The sequence below is a fragment of the Pseudophryne corroboree genome, chromosome 11, assembly GCF_028390025.1.
Source record: "Pseudophryne corroboree isolate aPseCor3 chromosome 11, aPseCor3.hap2, whole genome shotgun sequence".
Taxonomy (NCBI): Eukaryota; Metazoa; Chordata; class Amphibia; order Anura; family Myobatrachidae; genus Pseudophryne; species Pseudophryne corroboree.
The window spans coordinates 344361217-344377353 of record NC_086454.1 but is presented as its reverse complement, the minus strand read 5'-3'; the positions used below and the strand labels follow the sequence as shown (position 1 = coordinate 344377353).

At 48.4% G+C, this 16137-nt stretch overlaps 1 protein-coding gene across 1 annotated transcript in view; it reads left to right on the top strand.

Annotated features, from left to right (window-relative positions):
* The window catches only part of SPIRE2 (spire type actin nucleation factor 2), a 45062-nt gene extending 28931 nt beyond the window's left edge, over positions 1-16131 (top strand). The window contains exons 5-15 of the mRNA XM_063945939.1: positions 1597-1761; positions 2618-2704; positions 2800-2923; positions 3887-4050; positions 5228-5444; positions 5526-5647; positions 9854-9988; positions 11023-11090; positions 11914-11941; positions 13513-13628; positions 15581-16131. Coding sequence (XP_063802009.1) covers positions 1597-1761; positions 2618-2704; positions 2800-2923; positions 3887-4050; positions 5228-5444; positions 5526-5647; positions 9854-9988; positions 11023-11090; positions 11914-11941; positions 13513-13628; positions 15581-15788 — 1434 coding nt within the window. The 3' untranslated portion in view covers positions 15789-16131. The remainder of the gene's footprint in view (positions 1-1596; positions 1762-2617; positions 2705-2799; positions 2924-3886; positions 4051-5227; positions 5445-5525; positions 5648-9853; positions 9989-11022; positions 11091-11913; positions 11942-13512; positions 13629-15580) is intronic.
* Positions 16132-16137: the final 6 nt, after the last annotated feature.

Genomic DNA, 16137 nt, shown 5'->3' with positions numbered 1-16137 from the left:
CTGACACTTTTCCCAGGTCACCCAGCAGGTGCACAGGTGTACTCATCACTCACTGACACATTTCACAGGTCACCCAGCAGGAGCACAAGTGTACTCATTACTCACTGACACATTTCACAGGTCACCCAGCAGGAGCACAGGTGTACTCATTACTCACTGACACATTTCCCAGGTCACCCAGCAGGAGCACAGGTGTACTCATTACTCACTGACACATTTCCCAGGTCACCCAGCAGGTGCACAGGTGTACTCATTACTCACTGACACATTTTTCCAGGTCACCCAGCAGGTGCACAGGTGTATTCATTACTCACTGACATATTTCTCAGGTCACCCAGCAGGTGCACAGGTGTACTCATTACTCACTGAAACATTTCCCAGGTCATCCAGCAGGAGCACAGGTGTACTCATTACTCACTGACACATTTCCCAGGTCACCCAGCAGGGGCACAGGTGTACTCATTACTCACTGACACATTTCCCAGGTCACCCAGCAGGGGCACAGGTGTACTCATTACTCACTGACATATTTCCCAGGTCACCCAGCAGGGGCACAGGTGTACTCATTACTCACTGACATATTTCCCAGGTCACCCAGCAGGAGCATAGGTGTAACCATTACTCACTGATACATTTCCTAGGTCACCCAGCAGGAGCACAGGTGTACTCATTACTCACTGACACATTTCCCAAGTCACCCAGCAGGAGCATAGGTGTAATCATTACTCACTGATACATTTCCCAGGTCACCCAGCAGATGCACATGTGTACTCATTACTCACTGACACATTTCCCAAGTCACCCAGCAGGAGCATAGGTGTAATCATTACTCACTGATACATTTCCTAGGTCACCCAGCAGGCGCACAGGTGTACTCATTACTCACTAAAACATTTTAATAGATCCACAGGTGGAGCTAATTATTTCACTTGTGAGGAGACCTGGTAAACATGCACTGTTTGGGGTCCTGAGGAGCGAGTATGAGAAAAATATGCAATAAATAAAACGTAGTGACCTGCTTCTGAGCACCGATACTCTGCGCTCAGTGGGGACCGCACTTCCTCAGTCATAGATAAGGGCTGCATCATCTGTACCCAGGTTATTGCAATTGCAAAATCAATTAAACACCAATAAGTTTATTATCTCAATATAAATAGGAGGAAAAAATAAGTAGCAAAAAAAATTATATTTATTTAGCCTAAACTGATATTGCCACATAAGCTTTACTCAGAGCCTGGTAGGTCATGCTGGGCCTTATAGTACCACAGGCTGTACAGCTATGGGCTTGTTCCTAAAACCAGTCTCCCCTCCACCTGTAAAGGTCTGAGCTGGAAGCAGGAGGACAGGTGGAGGAATTAGTGTTTCTGATGACAGATGCACCTGCGGGATTGCTGGGAATGATGTGAGTGTTCCATAGGACCTGCACAGCTTACCGAGTGCAGCCCCGTCCTCTGCGTCCTGCGGGGAGCGCTGTGTCCCAGTGCCATGCTGCACTACCTCTGCTGTGTGTATAGCCTAGTCTTCTGCACTGTGTATCACACGTTATGTGCTGTGCTGCACTATACGCTCAGGGCGCTGGTGTCTCGCACCTTACAGGCACGTCTGTGGGTGCAGCTGATGAGAGATCTGCGACACGGGGTCCAGCTGAAGAAGGTTCGGGAGAAGACCTTTAATTCTTTGCCTACCGAGTACCAGCTTACCCCGTTTGAGATGCTCATGCAAGACATCCGGGCACGAAACTACAAACTGCGCAAGGTCACGGTGAGTGCGGCCGACAAGTGACACTAATATATTGTGTGACCCACCCCCACATTTCCTGACAGATCTATGATACCAAGGGGGGGGGGGGGTCATATATTATACAAGTTCCGGACCTCCCTCCTGATTGGTTGCGCTGATTGTATGTAGCCAATGGGAAGCGAGAGACAATTTTGACAGTTGATGAATAACATTACAATTAAATACACTTCATGTATTTATAACAAAGCAAATCATATTAATTACTGTTATACTCCATTATTTTCTTGGCCTGGTTCTCATCTCCAGTCCTCAAGTAACCCCAACAGGTCGTGTTTTCAGGATTTCTCTCTGGAAACAGGTGGGATTATTTCTGATTCAGCAAAATAGATGAACTCGCCTGTGCAAGAAATCCAGAAAACATGTTGTGGGACTGGAGCGGAGAAGGCCAGCTGTAGTGCTTTGTGTAGCTTCTCACATCCTGCAGGTGTCCCTGTTGCTTTTGCTGTCTGTTACAGCAACAGTCAGGTGTAACAGAACCACAGCACCTCACGGGACGCAATGCTTACCAGTCCGTGTATAATGTGTGGATGATATATCTCATATACATTGCTTTAATTACCGGCAAGGCCATGTGGGGAGAATAATAATAATAAAAATCCCTTTTAAAAACAAACTAGAGAAATGACCGGTGGACAGAAGACAGATCTGTGTGACCAGGTGGGGGGGTGTGTGTGGGGGGGGGGGGGGGGGGGGGCGTTGGTGCGGTAGGGACGAGAGGGCTTAGTAAGGTTTGGGGATCACTACAGTAGATGGACCGAAACAGAATGTCACTTGCCCTGATTCACACTGAATGATAATGTATTACCCTGCTTCGTAGGTAGGGGGCGATATTCCTCCAATGGTCAAGAAGGACGCACATGAATTAATCCTGGACTTTATAAGGTCTCGCCCTCCTCTGAAGCCGGTAAGGGCGTCTGTCCTATATTACCCAGCGGGAAGGGGATGTGCACCAGCAAAATAAAATCTATGTGGAGAATGAATGAATTCTGTCCATTGCAGGTTTCCAAAAGGAATCTCCCTCCGCTGCCCCAAGTGCAGAAAACGCTCCACGAAAAGATTCTGGAGGAGATTAAACAAGAACCCAAACTGCGCCCTGTGGAGACACCGAGAAGAGGACAGAAAGGTGCATATTGGGGGGGCTTACCATTAACAGGGGGGAGAATGACCGTTCGAATGTCCCCATGCACAGGACAGATGGGGAAAGTAACACCCACAGTCAGATCTCGCCGTCAGAGCAGACCACGGGTTGTCACCCATTGGTTGCTGCAGATGTAGGAGAAGATCCTGACCTTTACTAGGTGTCGGCATGTAAGGGTCAGCACCCACCATACGTCCGTCTGCCCGCTCACTGAGGGTGCTGCCATGTCAGTGATTGTTACATTTTATGAGGGTCTTATTACCCCAGCCAGCCCCCCTGTGAGTTCTGACAGTCGCCTCTTTTGGTGAATAGGGGCCAGTGTAAGGGTGTGGCTGTAATACCTAAACAACGATCATGTAGGACAGGGGTAAGCAACGTGTGGCATTCCAGATGCTGTGGAACTGCACATCCCAGCATGCTTTGCCATAGTTTTGCTGTTGGGGCATGCTAAAGCTATGGCAAGGCATGCTGGGAAGTGTGGTTCCACAGCAGCTGGAGTGCCAGAGGTCGCCTGCTCCTGATGTAAGGATCGATCCTGCGTCCGGAGGTAGTGTGGCTTACTGCATGTCTGCCCCCAGAACGCCGGGCTTATAGGGGCTGCTGCAGAGGTGAATGTAAGCGTGCTTGTGGAACGTATGTCGCACGTTGTCTCGATGCCGAGAACTGGGCGCACAAACGTACAAGCAATGCAGAGCTGCACGCACGCCGATCGCCTCTGCACTTCTGACGGGAGAGGCGGAACTGCGCTGTATCGGGTACTGTAGTTCTCATGCAGGCACACTTCAGTGACGGCACACACCCCACAATGCGCGTAAGGGCGCACACATTTATTTCCACGCCCACCCTTATTTCATGTATCCTCTGTTCTCATTGGTTGCGGAGTGTATTATGTAACAGGTACTTCATTGCTTCTTGCCTTCCAGTAATGTATAATGTGCCCTTCTCTAGGCTTCGGATCACTCCCATGTATCGTGGATGCGTATTCCAGTGACATAAAGTCAACATCTTGCATTAACCTGTCCACTCCGGAATCAGGAGCCCCCCGCCCACGGTCCCGGATCCTACTCAAAGCCCCCACGCTGGCGGAGATGGAGGAGATGAATCTATCGGAGGTACAGGAGCAGGCTGATACATCACATGGAGCATAGCTAAACCTGAGAAATTACTTTGATATGCCGGAATAGAGTGTTAGCTGTAGGGCGAGTTGTAGTGGAACGCAGAAGCATTTCCTGATTTTTACCAAACTGTGCATACGCCGCGCCCTTCATACGCAACTTAGCGCAATTACAGCGGCTTCTCACATAGGGCTGGAAGGGCATTACTGGGTGGTAAAGGGGCATTTGCATGTAGAAGAAGCGTCCCGTGGGCATGAAGATAGAGTTGCGGTATCTTCTGGGGTTGGGTGTTTGCAGAGGTCCATCCGAGATCAGCTCTCCTGCACCAAGGGTCTGCTGCCTGGTGGAATGCAGGTATTAGGACATATGCAGTCACCGGCGGGGGGGCTGAGACTCTCGCGTAGGATTTCTGATCGCTGGAAGTGGACGGAATTTCAACCGCATTATAGGTCTGAGGCAGGTGTGGTTGATGGCGCTATCGTCCTTACATAGAAGCTGCAGTGATAGCACTAATATGGTAATGCAGGAGGGGGCGCCCTGCGGCATTGGATCATCTGCACCACCATCGTCTGGCTGCGTGACCCATGGGGTCATGGTGCCTGTGTGGTTGCGCTAGCCGGCCGCCACAGGTCAGAGCAAGAGGCCAGGAAAACTCCGTCCTCCTCCCTTCCCAACAGCGGCGGCCAACAGTCCTCCATTTTGAGAAACAGAGGCCGTCCGCCCCCAAACTGCATCAGACGGTCAATCACTGACCGTGTGATGACGTAGTGCAACCAACGTCGCAGACCCGTACTGCACATACGTAGAACGGGTCCCGCATATGCGCAAAGTACCAGACATGGGTGCTTTGCAACATGCGCCGCAGAAGCGCCTGGACCTGAATCAGGCGCTATGCGTGATTCTGCCCGTATGTGTGTTGCAGTCGCTGTGCGCTTTCTGCCGTGTGAAGATCACGGTGCCGCAACAGCGAAGGCAGAACAGTTATGGTGGAAGATGTCAGGAAAAGTCACACAGAGCTCCCATTTCCAATGGTGGTAAAAGGAAATCTGTGGGTGCCCTCCTGACTGCGGTTCCCCCTCCAGGATTTTTTTACCTCACAGCAGAAGCCCCCTTGAGTGTAACTATGAGGCCCGGACCTGTGTCATGTGACTGAGCATGTGCTGTCTTCTTGCAGGAAGATGACTCCCCCAATTCTGAGCTGCGGAGAGTAACCAGTGCCCCGTTGCCGCTGAAACGTGACCGCTCTTTCTCGGAGCAGGACTTGGCGCAGCTGCAGAGTGAGATGGGGCACAAGCCGCAACGGGGGACACCTCAGAGACCGGAGGAACCAGAGTCCCGGGCTCGCTCCGGCAGCATGAACTTCCCGCACAGGCCTCTGAACCGAAACCTGAGTGAGTCCTGAGTGTTTAACCCCCTCTATACCGGTCTGCTGTGCATTCTCTAGTGGCATTAACGTCGTCTTCCCCCCACAGTGGGCCATTCGGCATATGGCAGTTCCGGCACTCCGTCTCCTAGCCGTGGCTCCCTCAGCTCTGTGCAAGAGAGGGCAGAACCAGGGCCGGCCACGGACAGCAGCTCCAGGCATCGGTGGCTGGTAAGTGTCCTCTTTATCTTTTTGGGCCTTAAGAAAAAACAACATCTTTTTATTGAATGAAGAATGACCTCAAAATCAAAATAAAAGTAAATGCAGGTGACATAAATACTGCTATGAAGGTAACCTAAAAGCGTATAGAGGTAACGTTCAGCTTATGGAAGCAGAGGCAGAAACCAATACCTACAACAAATGACAATCAGTGAAAACCGTAATATAGAATAGTAGCAAATATTACATGTGTGCTGGGAACTTCCCCAAAAATCCCAACCCCGTAACTCCTCTATACTCTGTGAGCTGAACCAGGTCCCCCTAAACGACAACCTCCCCTCGCACCACAGTGCAGTGGCAAACGCAGGATTTCTAGAGGGGGGTTTCCAAATGTAATCCACAAATCTCCCACTCTGCGGAACATGGAATACACTTAATATTTAACACTATAGATGGTCTATAGTATAGGCTGTATCAAACATATTTTATATAATTAAGATATTGTTAGTGGTCAGGAAAAGGTTAAACATACCATAATAAATAAATACACAAACCTAATGGAATCGGTACTGCACTTTCTAAGCACACATTCTCCCACCTCATGGTAAGGCTCCTGTCTCTTCTTCCTGCTAGCTACTCTCTGCTCCAGTGCACTGACTGAGGCCTCAGAAGCAGAAGAAGCTTCTACCCCAGGACATGTGCAGCAGCTTAAACTGCATGATGTGGCGGCAGCTCTAGTAATTGTATTAAATACCATTGCAATTGTTGTCATAATTTGAACCACTTGACAAGAGGAGGGGGGTTTCCGTGCAACCGGAAACCCCCCCTGCGTTTGCCTATGCAGTGTACTACGGAAACACCTGTATTACTGGGCACTAATGATCGATAAAACGCTCCAAAGTCTCCAAACAAGTGGTGTGTGTGTGTGTATGTATATGTGTGTGTGTGTATATGTGTATATATATATATATATATATACACACACACACACACACACACACACACACACACACACACACACACACTTGTGCTCATAAGTTTACATACCCTAGCAGAATTTGTGATTTTCTGGCCATTTGTCAGAGAATATGAATGATAACTCACAAACTTTCCTTTTCACTCATGGTTAGTTGTTGGGTGAAGCCATTTATTGTCAAACAAATGTGTTTAGTCTTTTTAAGTCATAATGACAACGGAAACTACCCAAATGACCCTGATCAAAAGTTTACATACCCTTGAGATTTTGGCCTGATAACATGCACACAAGTTGACACAAACGGGTTTGAATGGCTACTAAAGGTAACCATCCTCACCTGTAATCTGTTTGCTTGTAATCAGTGTGTGTGAATAAAAGGTCAGTGAGTTTCTGGACTCCTGAAAGACCCTTGCATCTTTCATCCAGTGCTGCACTGACGTGTCTGGATTCTGAATCATGGGAAAAGCAAAAGAATTGTCAAAGAATCTGCGGGAAAAGGTAATTGAACTGTATAAAACAGGAAAGGGATATAAAAAGATATCCAAACAATTGAGAATGCCAATCAGCAGTGTTCAAACTATAATTAAGAAGTGGAAAATGAGGGATTTTGTGGAAACCAAATCACGGTCAGGTAGACCAACAAAAATTTCAGCCACAACTGCCAGGAAAATTGTTTGGGATGCAAAGAAAAATCCACAGATAACTCCAGCTGAAATACAGGACTCTCTGAAAAAAAGTGGTGTGGTTGTTTCAAGATGCACAATAAGGAGGCATTTGAAGAAAAATGGGCTGCATGGTCGAGTCGCCAGAAGAAAGCCATTACTACGCAAATGCCACAAAGCATCCCGCTTACAATACTCCAAACAGCACAGAGACAAGCCTCAAAACTTCTGGAACAAAGTCATTTGGAGTGATGAGACCAAAATTTTACTTTTTGGCCACAACCATAAACGTTACATTTGGAGAGGAGTCAACAAGGCCTATGATGAAAGGTACACCATTCCTACTGTGAAACACGGAGGTGGATCGCTGATGTTTTGGGGATGTGTGAGCTACAAAGGCACTGGAAACTTGGACAAAATTGATGACAAGATGAATGCAGCATGTTATCAGAAAATACTGGAGGAAAATTTGCACTCATCAATCCAGAAGCTGCGCATGGGACATACTTGGACGTTCCAACATGACAATGATCCAAAACACAAGGCCAAGTCGACCTGTCATTGGCTACAGCAGAATAAAGTGAAGGTTCTGGAGTGGTCATCTCAGTCTCCTGACCTCAATATCATTGAGCCACTCTGGGGAGATCTCAAACGTGCAGCTCATGTAAGACAGCCCAAGAATTTACAGGAACTGGAGGCTTTTTGCCAAGAAGAATGGGCAGCTTTACCATCTGAGAAAATTAAGAGCCTCATCCACAACTACCACAAAAGACTTCAAGCTGTCATTGATGTTAAAGGGGGCAATACACGATATTAAGAACTGGGGTATGTAACAGGGTCATTTGGGTAGTTTCTGTTGTCATTATGATTTAAAAAGACTAAACACAGTTGTTTGACAATAAATGGCTTCACCCAACCACTAACCATGAGTGAAAGAAAAGTTTGTGAGTTATCATTCATATTCTCTGACAAATGTCCAGAAAATCACAAATTCTGCTAAGGTATGTAAACTTATGAGCACAACTGTGTGTGTGTGTGTATATATGTGTGTATGTGTGTGTGTATATATATATAATATATATATATATATATATACATATATGCACAACAACTTTGTTATAAAGTTTTAATAACGTTTAATACACAAGTGATGCTGATATATTTATAAACTCCTGTAATAACATCTGTATAACGAGAGCGTTGTGGTGTCGTCACTGCCCTGCTCATTCCTGTAACGTATTACGTATGCTGGAAGGTACCTTGGTTCTCCAGATGTGTATAGCTACCTGCAGCCGTGTCCTTTTATAAGGCTACAGAGCTCCTTGGTGACTTCTGATATCCATATAATGTACAGTGGTGTGTTCATTATCTGAGGAAAAGGATGCCATTCCCAACAACTGAGTCTGATCCACGCATCCATGAAAGTGGCACTGCATACAAAGATATAGGGCCTAATTCAGACCTGATCGCAGCCGCAAATTTGTTAGCTAATGGGCAAAACCATATGCAGTGCAGGTGGGGCAGATGTAACATGTGCAGAGAGAGTTCGATTTGGGTGGGGTGTGTTCAAACTGAAATCTAAATTGCAGTGTAAGAATAAAGCAGCCAGTATTTACTCTGCACAGAAACAAAATAACCCACCCAAATGTAACTCTCTCTGCACATGTTACATTTGCCACACCTGCACTGCACATGGTTTTGCCAATTAGCTAACAAATTTGCTGCTGCGATCAGATCTGTATTAGGCCCATAGGGGGTCATTCCGAGTTGATCGCTCGCTAGCTACTTTTACCAGCCATGCAAACGCATAGTCGCCACCCACGGGGGAGTGTATTTTCGCTTTGCAAGTGTGCGAACGCCTGTGCAGCCGAGCGGTACAAAAACATTTTGTGCAGAACAACACCAGCCCTGTAGTTACTTATCCTGTGCGATGAATCCAGCGACGGAGGTCCCGGAATTGGCGCCAGACACCCGCCCTGCAAACGCTTGGACACACCTGCGTTTTTCCAAACACTCCCAGAAAACGGTCAGTTGACACCCACAAATGCCCTCTTCCTGTCAATCTCCTTGCGATCGGCTGTGTGAATGGATTCTTCGATAGATCCAGTGCACAACAACGATGCTCTTCGCACCCGTACGACGCACGTGCGCATTGCAGCGCATACGCATGTGCAGTTTTGCCTTTTTTTTTTTTACCTGATCGCTGCGAAAATCGTCAGCGAGCGATCAACTCGGAATGACCCCCATAGTCCGACGTAATATATCTGCAGACATGGGCAACTAAGATCTACTGAGTGTTGGCGGGGGAATAGCTGACCCGTTCCCCATATTTACAAAGTAGAACAATCCCTACTGAAAAACAAATGGTAAAAGGCATTGATTTCACATCATAGTAATGGCGACCATGTTTTACTGATTCCCTCGCAGTTGCGGCATATTAGGCACATCCGAATATTATCTTTTGTCCTTTGAGGGATGCTCCTTCAGTACTATTTTGTGTTGCGTAGTCCTACAACCAGGAACGTAGGTTGGAGCTGCACGGAGATAGTAGTACTGAGTATCACGTTGCCTGTCTTGCAGGAGTTCAGCCACCCAGTGGACACGTTGGCTTTGACAGTAGAGGAGGTTATAAACGTGCGCAAGGTGCTGGTGAAGGCTGAGATGGAGAAGTTCCTGCAGAGCAAAGAGCTGTACACAAACATGAAAAAAGGAAAGGTACGGAGAGGAGGAAACGCTTTCCGGCGGAGAGAGGACAGAGTTTCATGTATCATAATTGTGACTCGGGATATAAAGAATAACTCCAGTCTTAGTAATTAAAGCAAACTCTAGCTCTCACAGACCTACAATAAAGTGTTGTCATTCCTCCGCAGGAGGAGTATAGCCAAGTGGCGTAACTAGAAATATTGCGCCCCCCTATCAAAAAAGTTTCTGCCCCCTCCCCCATACATTAATTAGAATTTTTACCCACATGCTCGTTGCCAGGGGTTTCACGCTCGTTGTCATGGGGTTCATGCTCAGGGTTTCATGGTCGTTGTGAGGGGATTCATGCTCGTTGCCAGGGGTTTCACGCTCGTTGTCATGGGGTTCATGCTCAGGGTTTCATGGTCGTTGTGAGGGGATTCATGCTCATTGCCAGGGGTTTCATTCTCGCCGGCATGCCCGGAATCCCAGCACTTCCGGGTAACTCTATACGCGCTGTGCTTCACTGACAGGAGCTAGAGATCCAGTAGGACTTCTAGCATCAGTCTCCTCCTAGGCGGCGGAAGCCATTTTTGGAGGGACATTTTCAGCAGATTTCCATGTGGACGGCCAGACCGCATGGAATCTACATAACTCAGGTGCTGGCGCCTCCAAGCCACTGCGGGGTCTATTGCTACGCCACTGGTATAGCCATATGTCAGTTTAAAGCACAGATTCTGTAAAAGCTATGTGTGAGATTTAATAGGTAGAAGGTTCCCAAAAAAATGATCTAAGGGTCCTGTTGGTGGTCCAGAAACTCCAGCCTGTCGTGTTTGGGGCAGCAGGTGGGCACCAGGGCACATCAGTCCCTAGCTGTGGCAGTAGGCTAGCATGACAGGAGGGAAAGGCCTCTCTGAACAGGCAGAGTCTGAGGTACCGTTTTGTAGAGATTAGTGTCCGGTTACATCCCGTAGCCAGAGCTGCCGGTTAGTAGCTATTCCCCCTTGTCTCGTCTGACAGGCTCCGAGGTCATGCAGAGACGTCAGTCACCTCCATGTTTTCTTTCCTAGGTCTGCTGCTGTTGCCGTACGAAGTTCCCCCTCTTCTCTTGGCCGGCTACCTGTCTGTTCTGTAAAAGGTGAGAAGTACCGGCCCCCAGTGGTCACCAGGCTGAAGCTCTTTACAGAGGTGCTAGAGGGTGTGGATCATTAGATCGACAGTGTCTAGGTCAACCACTATAGGTCGACAGTCACTATTTCGACAGGGTTTCTAGGTCGACAGGTCAAAAGGTCGACATGAGGTTGTTGTTGTTTTTTTTTTTTTTTGGGTGTCGTTTACAGTGACCGTAAAGCCGAATTATTGCACCGTGTCCCCTCGCATGCTAAGTGAGCTTCGGGCAAGGTGCCTCGCTCCGCTACTGCTTCGCTCTGCACAGATTACCGTTCCAATCGTAGTCCACGTGGATCATTAAGTATGAAAAGGTTAAAAAAAAAAAAAAAAAAAAGTTAATAACTCATGTCGACCTTTTGACCTGTCGACCTAGAAACCCTGTTGAACTTGGCAACCCTGTCGACCTAGTAACTGTCGATCAGTAGTGGTTGACCTAAACATTGTCGACCTAGACAGTGTCGATCTTCAGACCGGATCCCGTGCTAGAGGCCACAAAGCAGGCGGCCATGACCACAACAGCAGAGAATGTGGCGAGAGATGGGGACAGCCTTAATCCTATTTTCTAGCAATGCATAGGAGATCTTTCCGTGCAAAGTGGAACAGAGGCGTTCTCCAGCCCACCGCCATCCAACGGTCAGTCCAGGTGGGCTGCAAAAGGGGGAAGGTGATGCCACCATGGGGGAATGGGGGGGGGGGGGGGGGGGGTGTATTGTACACGTCTGACCCTTTATTGTAATCGGTGTCAGAGTTGCAGCTGTAATTAACGCTGGTCTGCTTTTGCTTGTCCACAGGTCGGCTTGTGGCTCCTGCAGTGTCAAGGTGAGATTTCACATCTTGGTGTATCTCCGAGGGAGGCAACCTGCGGCTTGTCAGCTGCCGTGGAACTACAAGTCCCAGCACGCCATTCCAGCTAGTGGTCTGAGGCTTGTAGTTCACCACAGCTGTAGAGTCAGGTGGCTGACTTTTTTGTTATGGGTCTCAATCTTCACTTGTCAGTTGTAATGATATACTTACTGCAGTTACCCAGACTGTCCTGTAGGGGTCACTACTACTAATACGGAGTGTTAGAAACATAGAATGTGACGGCAGATAAGAACCACTTGGCCCATCTAATCTGCACCTTTTTTTTTTATCCTTTAGGTAATCTCAACCCTTTTTGAACCTTAATTCTTTGTAAGGATATTCATATGCCTATCCCAAGCATGTTTAAATTACTCTACAGTCTTAGCCTCTACCACCTCTGATGGGAGACTATTCCACTTATCCACTACCCTTTCTGTGAAGTAATTTTTCCTTAAATTTCCTCTGAACCTGCCTACCTCCAGACTCAGTGTATGTCCTCGAGTTCGAATACTCACCTTCCGTTCCTTTTGAAGAATGTTTCCCTCCTGAACTTTGTTAAGACCCTTGGTATATTTGAAAGTTTCTATCATGTCTCCCCTTTCCCTTCTCTCCTCCAAACTATACATGTTAAGATCTTTTAGCCTTTACGGGTATGTTGTGTGATGTAGGCCATGCACCATTTTAGTTGCCCTTCTTTGTACACTCTCTCTAATGTATTTATATCCTTCTGGAGATATGGTCTCCAGAACTGGACACAGTATTCCAGATGAGGCCGCACCAATGACCTTGGCAGTCGGGTGTCCGTCTTCTCTTCCTATCCCCTCCTCTGTCCCAGGATTGCTTATGCAATCATGTCACACCGTTTTCCCTTATACATGTATATTGTCTGTATAATATATGATAAAAGCTAAAACTGAAATAAAGTAACTCTGGGGCCTGGCTGAGTGCGCTGGCTCCGCCGCAGCTGCCATTGTGTGCGCAGCGAAATATGCAAATGCCGCAGCCGCCTGGCTTTGTACTGAGACGCCCGTCAGCAGCTGCGGTTTCCCATTTACTGTCCCCGAACGGTCCCAGACTATCAATCACTTAGAAAGTAAATGCTCTCCACGACCGTAGCACCATGGCGGTAAAAACATTGGGTTTGCGCCCATCTCCGGATCGGGCCCTATATAACAAAATCATTGGAATGTGTAACTTTTGGTTAATTTAACAATTAAAATAATTGTCCCTCGTAACCAGCCAGACGTTCCATTGATAGGCAGAATACTCTAAGTAATGTATATTACAGTATGTGCGTGTATAATATAATGTCATAGTAGCCGCACGCTGAGACTTTCCGTGTCATTATTGCTGGAATGAAGCGTGTAATTTGGGTATGGCGCTACGCAATGTACTTACCTTCTTGGAGTTGCACAGGACGGGTACATTGCTCACCAGATGGGAAGCGCCTTAGTAACTGCGCAGAAGCTGCTGACCAGGTGGCACATTTAGGGTAAGGGCACGAGACTGGGCACGGTGACACTCACCCGTTATCTCTCTTACAACAGATGAAGCTTCCTGCTAAGAAGCTGGGGCATATTCCAGTCTACAGCGTGGGGTTCGAATGTCCCCTGGGAGTGATCGACACAAGTGGAAATTCCCACAAAAAGAAAGACGCCTTCCAGTGAGTATACAGCGGGCAGAGTAGTGTAATGGAGTCACATGTGAAAGACGGCTCCGACCGCAGACTGTGGTGTGATTCGTCTTCACATCGCCCAATTCATCTTTGCCACGAACAGTGGGCGTAATACTTACAATGAGGCGGTTGTGCATATGTGCTTGAGAAGTGAAATGTATCAAGGGAATGGGGTTAATTCCGAGTTGATCGCTAGCTGCCGTTGTTCACAGCGCAGCGATCAGGCTAAAAATCGGCATTTCTCTGCGCATGCGTGGGCACCACAATGCGCACGTGCGACGTACGGGTACAAAGTTCTTTGTAGTTTTTTTGCACAGGTTCTAGCGACGTTTTCATTCGCACTGGGCGGCCGCAAGAAGATTGACAGGAAGAGGGCGTTTCTGACCGTTTTCAGGGAGTGCTTAGAAAAACGCAGGCGTGCCAGGGAATACGCAGGCATAGCTGGGCGGGAGTGTGACGTCAAAAGCCAACCCTCCAACGTTAGAATTAAAACACACGACGAGTAAGTCCAGGGCTGGTCTTGTTTTGCACAAAATGTTTTTTGCAGGCGCTCTGCTGCACAGGCGTTCGCACACTTGCAAAGCGAAAATACACTCCCCGGTGGGCGGCGACATTGCGTTTGCACGGCTGCTAAAAACTGCTAGCGAGCGAACAACTCTGAATGACCACCATTTTGATAAGTTATCTCAGTCTGCAAGCTCAGTAACCGCTCCCCCTACACAGCAGCGCCACCTTGTGGCCAGCCGTGACCACTGTTCCCTTTAAATTGGTTGAAGCTATGGTTGTTCTACTCTGGAACAGCGGTTCTCAAACTTCGTGTCTGCTATGATACCATACCTCCCAACTTCTAAAGTTGGGAGGGAGGGACGCAGATGTCCTGGAGCGGTGGGATAGCGGGAAAGCACAGTCTCCTCCCCTTCCTCTGGTGATTGGCCAGAGTGTGCGTCCTGGAGCAGGGGAGAGAGCAGGAAAGCACAGTCTCCTCCCCGTGCTCTGCTGATTGGCCAGAGAGTATGTTGCATGGGTGTGGTATCCATCGTAACACAAACCGTCGATGGCAGATATCTATTCTATGTGGTGCCATCGATGGTTTGACCATAGTTGTTTTTTGCACATGTGCGGTGGCTGGCTCTGCTTCTGACTGAGCGCCGGGGACAGGGCTGGGCTGTGACTGACGACTCAGCCTGTGAAGTGACGGGACATCCTATTCCCGGCTCTTACCACCGTGTAAGAGGCGGGGGTGGCGCAGGTCTGCTGATGACCGTCTAGTAGCTCTGTGCAGTAGCAGCTCTGAAAGTGACAGTTAAAAAAAAACAAAAAACGGGGCATGTAGCTACCATCGATGGTGGGTCACCATCTGGTTCTCTGCCATCGATGCTAAAAGTATTCTACATTGACCATTAACCATCTATGGTTTTGAACCATCGACGGTGTATGGCCACCCCTAGTGGCGAAGCGGGGAAGGCGCACTCTCCTCCCCTTGCACTGGTGGCCGGAGTGTGTCTTGGCATTTTTTTCTTTTTCTGTCACCCAACTGTCATTGTGTGCCACCCACCAGGGACTGACTAGGCGGACCCACCAGGGACGGACTAGGGACCCACCAGGGACGGACTAGGGACCCACCAGGGACGGACTAGGGACCCACCAGGGACTGACTAGGGACCCACCAGGGACTGACTAGGACCCACCAGGGACTGACTAGGGACCCACCAGGGACTGACTAGGGACCCACCAGGGACTGACTAGGGACCCACCAGGGACTGACTGGCCACCCACTAAGGTGTTGTGACACATAGTATGAGAATATCTGCTCTGGAGAACACCTGGCCCTTTATAATGAGCATATAATAGAAATACTGTGACTTACACACGTGTGCATGTATAATATGACTGACTACAGTATGTAAAGGCTTATTCACACGTATGACTCTCTTGCCTAGATCCTGCAGCGGCCTGTCCTGGAAGAATGTAGAGGGCCAGTTCCCCCATATCTACGCTCAGGGTTCTGCCCTGAAGGACGTGTGCTCGGACTGCGCCAGCTTCATCCGCGACGTGATCTGTTCCAGCCGCAAGAGCGTAGACATCTTGAACACCAGGCCCCGGGCAGGAGGCTCTCAGCCACAGTATCGGACAGTAAAGAAACTGTGACCCACACCGCATCTTCCCCGCAAGCGCCACGCGCCCTCTCTCCACCACCACTTCCTCCTACCGGTATACAGGTCCCACGGACAGGGCATGTTAACCCTTTCTCCGCCAAGCTCTTGCAACACTTTCTGCATACCTTGCTCGGCTTTCCCTGGAATGAGATTTCTCTGTGCTGAAGTTAAGCAGAGGAGGAGCTAATCGTCCAGGTCCAGCCATGGTCCGCCGAGCGTTTTGGTCATAGTCGCTATCTTCACGCAGCAAGAATTCGTTGCCTTATTTTGGAGTGTTACGGGACCAGTATTAGAATACGGTCCTACAAAGCGTTTACAGTGTGATAGGACTACGTGCAACA